The sequence below is a fragment of the Nasonia vitripennis genome (assembly GCF_009193385.2).
Source record: "Nasonia vitripennis strain AsymCx chromosome 2 unlocalized genomic scaffold, Nvit_psr_1.1 chr2_random0010, whole genome shotgun sequence".
In the NCBI taxonomy this organism is placed as follows: Eukaryota; Metazoa; Arthropoda; class Insecta; order Hymenoptera; family Pteromalidae; genus Nasonia; species Nasonia vitripennis.
In genome coordinates this window covers 2,780,473-2,788,216 of record NW_022279617.1, presented here as the reverse complement: position 1 = coordinate 2,788,216, position 7,744 = coordinate 2,780,473, and the positions used below count along the sequence as shown (strand labels likewise).

The window sequence follows — 7,744 nt, the reverse complement described above, 5'->3', positions numbered from 1 at the left end:
ACAAGTTAAATCGAGCAGTAACAAAATGCTGAAAGTTCTAAGATTTGATGAAAGATGACACTACGCATTTAATTTAAAGAGTTCAAAAAACTGTAATAAAACTATAATCTAAACTGGATATCTTGCAAGAATAATTTTTTTAATAATAAGAAAAATAATAAGTTGCAAAAAAAATTTGTTTCAAATATGTAGCCAACACAACAGTTTATTTGAATGATTTGGCATCGTAATGAATATCAGCATAGACATATCTTACTAAGAAATAAAATAAGTACAATAAGTGTATCCAAATATTTTTCAAGTTTTTATTTAATACGCAATTTACGATTACATACATATAGATGACCATAACGATCATACGATCGATGTTTTTGTATTTTTATATTGTTAAGGTCCCTAAAATTATTCGTTACAATTACTTTTTTTAATTCATCATTAACGAAATCGCAGAAAACTTTTATTCCTAATGTTTAAATTCAAACAACACATTACTTAGATCTCCGGTAAATACATAATATTTTTACCAAATTTAACCAGTTGTTTACTTTGTCCAAATATAAAAAAGATACATCGAACTAAACCTAAAATCGAGCTTGGAATATTTCAAATAATACCCCCACCGATCTGTAATTAATTGCATTGAATTGAATTATTCGAATGCATGGCGTTCATTCTGAAACCATTTTCTACATTCTACATTTTGTGTGCAATTGAAATATCGTTATAATGTGAATCAGTCTCAATTCCCTCAGTTTGAGTTATTATAGTGTAAATTTAACAACCCGAAATTATAAAGTTCCACGACATTGCTAATATACAACGTGAAATTAAATTTTGGAACGTTTGTACTCGTGCCAAATATATTTAATATATATATATATATATATATATATATATATATATATATATATATATATACATATATATAATTTATTAAATATTACCTCCGCGTATACATATTCAAGTTAATATTTATTTTGTAATAAAGATGCAATACGAATCTAAATTGGACGTATTGGTGGCGGTTTGAAACTTATAATCGAATTCGCACCCACAGAAGGCCAAGAAATACCTGCGTCATACTTTTCAGTGTCATAAACATATTTTATTTTCTGTTGATTATTAGAACCAAATACCATATCACGAACCATACCAAACATTGCTGAACCTAATGCCATATTACTTAATATTTCGGCGACTGATGCTGCTGCTTTCGCGTGGGCTAATGCTATTTGCACAAGAAATGATACGGCAAGTCCTGCTGCGGGAAGTGCTTGTCTTATCTTCGATTTCATATCTCTGCTAATCAACTCAAAGTTGTTTGTCATTTTTCTACTTGTAACTGTGTCATTCAACCTAGGCAATCGTAACGTAACTTCTGACTGAAACTTTTTTTTATTCAGATTCAAATACTTTTTAATATGGTCAGCTAAATACGCTTTGAGTTTCAATATCTTTTCTTTAGTCATATCAGTTTTATCCTCGCTGTTAAACTCATCTTTGTTGCTGCCAGGTTGGTACAATGCCCGTCCTTTTGACGATCGATTTTTTAATTGCTGCGCTTGGTTGGTTATTTGTGCGTCAAGCGGTGCCAATTTTAATTGTTGGACCGATTGTAATCCTTCAAAATTTTTCATATTTCCAGTTTCTATAGTCTTCAACTGATTAGATATTCTTCCCGCGATCTTCGGACCAAAGAGTACTTGGAATGCTCTGTTGGCATCTTCTATGTTGTAATAATTTTTTATGTCGTCATTTCCGATTTCTGTAAAGCTGGGTCTCATCCTGTCTAATAACATATTTATTACTTGGTCGTCTTTTACAGACCGTTTGGAGTTTTCCTCATTGGGATCGTGTAAGTGTTTTCCAAAATTCAATTCCTCGAAACTGTGTAAACTACGACTTCTTTTATCTTTCTTTAAATTATCTTTACGGTTCTTTGTCTTATTCGGTCTTGTATCAAAAACTTCCTCGATCACTTCGCTTATAATGGTCAAAATGCTCGGTAAATTTTTGTTATCTTTTAATCTCGATAATCTTCCTTCTCGAAATCCAGAAAACGTTACTGCTAATTCACCATCTCCGTGTCCTTTAATCTTTAAAGGTCCTAAGTCTGCTACAAACGTTTCTTCAGTTAGAGTCTTGTACAATTGGATGAAATTTGACTCGATCTGTTCCCTACGACTTAAAAGTTCTGATTCCAAGTCAGATGCCGACACTCCAAAAAGTTGCTGAATTTGTGTTTCTGCTACAGTACGGCTACCCCGGCTTGCTGGAAGAGTAAATGGTAAGGACGGTAGATTACTAGCAATCATCGGCCAAACAAATATTCCTACACAGCGGATGAAACTCAAACTGCGGATACATTGTACTAAACGTGACATAAAGCTTGCTTTTGCTGTTTCAGAATTCAAACCTTGAATTAGCTTCAGAATCTCATATTGATTATTCGTTATTAATGATTTTTCGGTATCATTTAAAGAATCTACAAAATATCCATTTGAAACTATATTCTCTGACACCCGTTCGTGTTTCAATTCGGAGATGTGTCTGAAAATTTGAAGTAATTCAGTTTCTGATATGTTTGGGAATGTTAACTTAGGAGGGATTCTTCTTGAAACGGAATTTTTTTTATCTATTGGGACAACGTCTGGATATGAATCGAGAAGATCGTCAACATTACGTTTATTTCTTTTTAATAGCTTTATAGCAGATAAAATATCTTGCAAACTGATTTTTTGTTGCTTTTTAGAGAAAAATTTGGATTTGCTATTTAAATAATTTGTGGATGATTGAGTTGCATACTCCGAAATGCTGGTTTGATCAGCTCCTGAAAAAAAAATAAAATATGAATTTATAATAATTATATTTGCAAATAATGAAGCGAAGCGTTTTATGGGGCTAAGAAAATGTCTCACTGTATGCTTATTATCGATCGCACTCAAAATTAATATGTGTTATATATATATATATATATATATATATATATATATATATATATATATATATATATCTTTACTGGAATTAAAAAATTGTTATTCACAAATAATAGCATAGAAATGAAACATTATCTTGTTTTCTAAGCGTACAGCGTTCACGTACTGAAGGTGTGATATTTGTATTCCAAATATCTTCAAAATGTTTAAAAATTCGGCTGCCATCTGATAGTCTTCCAAAAGGCATGTAAGAACTTGCCAAGCTATTGGGTGAAACGTTTGAGTTTGAGTAGCCGCCTGCATATCGTGTTCCGAAAGGTATCAAGGTACAAGAGAAACCCATATTTTCACACAAAATTTCGTAGTCATATGGTGGACGTTGATATACCATCGTTGGAGGAGGAGGTAATGTTGCGATTGGATAGTAATCATCTAAATTAAATCCAGGAGCGTCGTAAAACTTTTTCAAAGTGGGATAAATAATATTGTGTCCACAAGATATACTGTCGGAGTATTGAGAACACTGAACCATTTTTATGTATAAATCGTAGTATAGAGTGTCTGGTAATCGATCAATCAACACTCTAAGTCCGTTAGCTTTATCTTCAGGAACAAATTTGTATAAAACATCAATCGACGGAAGTGTTCTTTTTGAGTCATATGCCCTTAAGGAAGTAGAAGGCTTATTAAAACTGTCAATCACTGATAGCATATTTGATCGGTTCAGATCGTTTTTGAAATCTGGAAAAGAGGAAAACTCTGGATACGTTTTTGCCATTGCTGGGTACAGCACATCTCGAGCACAATTGAGGAATGAATCTTTTTGGTTACAGACATACATATTTTCTAAAAGCCCCTTGCGATATTCTTCTGGTAAAATCCCTTCAGCGACTGTCAAGATATGTGCTTGTCTAACGTTAAAAGCTTGCTTGAACTCTGGCGTATAAGCTATGGACAGTTTTGGAAAGTCTGGGAGAGATTCAGCATTTATCTGCACTTTTCTCAGCATGCTGAAAATAACTGATTCGGGATTGGAAGGGTAAATTGGTATTATACTTTTGTCAGATGTAATAATAATATTTTCACCTTTTTTTTCGGCATTGATTTTAGTTTCGATGCCAACAGGACTTATTCTGCTCATATCAAGTTTATTGACTTTCGACAAGTCACTCTTATCTGGCATTATATTGTAAATAGGAGAGAATATAGATCGTTGGAAATATGGATATATAGCTGGGAATATTACATTTCGTGAACACATAGCAAACTTGTTTTTCTGAGCGCATGCAATCATGTCATTGCTGAACTTCACTCGATTTTCGTCGGGTATGATGCTTTCCACTGCGTGAATAATATTTTCTTGATTTTCAGTGAGCAGAGATGAAAATTCCGGAGCTCTTGGATATTGAATTAACTGCATGTTCGAAAACTCAGGTGCGTTAAATTGAATGGATCGCAACATATCTAATATTATTTGCATATTGAAAGATCCTGGTGGAGATAGTTGCAACGATCTTATTATGTAGCCCATAGCATCCTCGCGACCTTCAAAAAAGAATTTTTCTATTCCCCTCATAATAAAGAAATTATCTCTATTTTCAGCTGGCATAAACCGCGTGTTACCGCCAAATTTTTGCTGAGATTCAATGCTGTCGTCTCGAGCAGGAAATTCTGGAAGACCACTTACGTGTCCTCGAATAAATGGCCACATCACCAATTCTGCGCACTTAGTGAATTCATGTTTTTCATTTAAACAAAAGTAAGTATTGGTAATCAAATGTTCACGTGCTATGGGTGGCAGAATACCTTCTGCTAAGGCGAAAATTTTCGATTGATCCTCAGTCATTAGTGGAAAAAGAAATACTTTCCTATTGGTATATGTAGCTGGAGATAATGGTGTTGGCCCCATAGAATCTCTTACATTTTTTAGAATATTATATATTTTACCTTCTAAAACAGTGTCATTTTTCTTTGTATCTTGCGATGATGTGTCAGTCGAAGCAGTTGTACTCTCATCGGTTGGTTTAGCAGTCGTAGTGGTTGTTCCTTGTCCGAAAGGAAATAAGTTCGAAAAGTCTGGAAAACTCGGAAATTCTGGCAATTGAAATTGAGGAAATCCTGCATAAAATTGTTGTATGAGCTCCAAAATATTTGGAAATTGTGGTGGTTCCGGAAGTCCCAAATTACTAAGAAAATCTTGAATACCCGAAAAATCAAACGGATTAAACTGTTTAACCAATGGCAAAGTAGTGTATTTCATACAATTGTAGTAGTCAAACTGTTGGATACATTGAACAGTTCTTGTTACATATTCTGTTCGCATCTTCACAGGTAGAAGTTGTTCCGCTAAGTGTATGGATGCTATTTGATCTTGATTCATTGCTGGGCTCTTGATAACTAAATGTAGTTCAATTGGAGTCGGCAATGTTGTGATTCGCGGATATTGGCTCAAGGCTTTCCTAAAGACATCAGAAATAACCGTTTCTGGCGTACGCCGTTTCGGACCTGATTCTATAACTTCAGGTAAATGGCCGAATCCACTTTCGTAGCCTGGATAAGGAATAAGAGGATAGTTTGGATAAATCAAAGACGATAAGACAGAATCGCTTAAGGGAAATTCTGGTAATGCGGCATAGTATTGTTTAATAACAGGCCAAGAAAAATACTTCACGCAACTAAAGTACTCAAATCGTCGCACGCACGAAAGCATCTCATCAGAATAGCTATCCCTAGTATTCTCTGGTAAAAATTTTTCGGTCATTTGCAAAAGTTTCATTCTGTTACAAGTAAGAAGTTTTGAGAATGTCTCATTCTTTGCATCGATAAACGATGGCAGATTTTCATTTGGTGGGTTCTTCGATAATCCTTCCATTAAAATATTCAATATAGTTGCTTCGGGATCAATGGAATTTGTCAAGAAACCCATTACCGGTACTTGTCTAGCTGATTTTGGTTTATCACGATTACCTTGGAATATATCTGCGACATTTATAACAATCGGGAAGTTTGGAAAAACTTGTGTGACAGCTTCGGGCATATTTTCAACAATGATTGGATATATGAAAATACGCATGCAATTAATTACATTTAATCCACGTATGCACTCAGACATGTTATCAAAAAAAGATTGCCTCTCCTTTTGCGCTAATAGCTGTTGTGCACATTTTATTACCTCGATTTGATTTTCATTTAATCCAGTGTCTTTGAATGCATCTGCATTGAAATCATTGGATTTTTGTATGTTCTTTTTAGTTATGATAGTGTTTAGCATTTCTAAAAATTGATTTTCAGTAAACTTTGGAATATCTGGAAGAACCTCGGATACTTGCTCCTTTAAATTTTGCACAAATGTGGTATTTCGAATTTTTGCTTGTAATTCTAAAGCTTGATCTTTCAAAAACTGAAGTTTCAAAAACGTTTGGGAACGTCTGAAAAGTTCAGAATTTTCATTTTGATCGACTACATTTTCTTGATTTGGTAAAATACCTTCAGACTGATCGTGGATGGAATCAGCTACTTTAATATTCTTTACATTGTCGCCAATTGGATTTTCAACGACTGTAGCATAATTCGGCAATGCGTCCGTGGATGAAATGATCGGATCCTTTGATACATTTTTAATATCTTCAGATTGATCCTGTTCAGCATTTTTAGTTTCGATACTTTGAACTTTTTCATCAGCGCTCGGCTCTACTATTGCTGATTTTTCAACATCATCGGCAACAGCACTTCTCAAGTTACCTTTTGATACATCATGAATTTCTTTCTTGTCCTCTTCCTCGACATCAACGTCCAATCTTCTAATTCCTTCAACGCCAACTCTCTTATTTTGCCCCACGTTGTCATCGCTTTCTAGTTTGCCTTTGTCCTCCACAGACTTGATAATAGCATCATCGATTTTCTCGTTTGCGATATGATTGCCTCTCTTCACTCTTCTAAAGGGATTTTTCAAAGCTTTCTTGCCCATTAAATGCTCTTTCGTCGTCTCATCGACTCGAATTTTTCTATCGTGTGCCGATTCGCGACTAACTGTTACATCTTTCACTTTCGCATCTTCGTGTTCTTTGTCAGACTTACCGAGAGTTTCTGTGACCCGTCGAAGTCTTTTCTCGTTTACCACGTCGACTTCATCCACGCTCTTTAATTCTTCATTAACGTGACCAGCCTGTGTCAAAAAACTTTTCAAGCCCACCTGTGCTTCTTCAACTTTTGTAGCACCACTTTCGTTGGCAACTGAACGCGCCTCGCATAGTCGCGAACCGAGCAAAATGAAACAGCAACAAAGGACTAAACAAGCATCTAGCCTAGGTAAGAACGGTCGACGAGAGACGAGTACTTTCATGGTCACGGTCGCGAAGCGAATGTTGAGCTCTGCCTAGCTGCCGCTGGTTTTCTATATCCTGCAGGCGGTCCGCGGACTCCCCTGTGTAGATGTACCCATACTAACGTAAGAACTGACCGAACGAGTCGCACGCATATGCCCCCAGCCAAGACTTGTTCTTAGACGCGCCGTGCGAAGGCATCCGTATTTTTCTTCTGCGATCGCCGAGATCCTTGGGGTGGCTATTAAAGACTTGCTCAGGGATATAACGGGCGCGTAGTTAGTGCAGACTCGAGGTATTATGGACAAAGAAAAAGTCTTACATGTTATTAATCGTTATATTATTTATTTATTTACAGTACAGCCTTATGTGCTTAATATATAATTAGACGTTTTAAGAGAAATAACGCTTGAAGAAAAATTTATGCAATCATCAGAATATTCCTGAAATAATTTTTCGTTCTATTGAAAACGAAAAAACAAACAA

At 35.3% G+C, this 7,744-nt stretch overlaps 1 protein-coding gene across 1 annotated transcript; it reads right to left on the bottom strand.

Moving 5' to 3' along the window:
* Positions 1-291: 291 nt before the first annotated feature.
* On the bottom strand, positions 292-7,377 carry LOC100679351. The gene is made up of 3 exons (XM_031925507.1): positions 7,374-7,377; positions 3,099-7,307; positions 292-2,830 (listed from the first exon to the last, which is right to left on the bottom strand). Exons 1-3 carry the CDS (start codon positions 7,375-7,377, stop codon positions 1,002-1,004), a joined length of 6,042 nt encoding a protein of 2,013 aa, XP_031781367.1. The 3' UTR covers positions 292-1,001.
* Between the last annotated feature and the right edge of the window lie 367 nt (positions 7,378-7,744).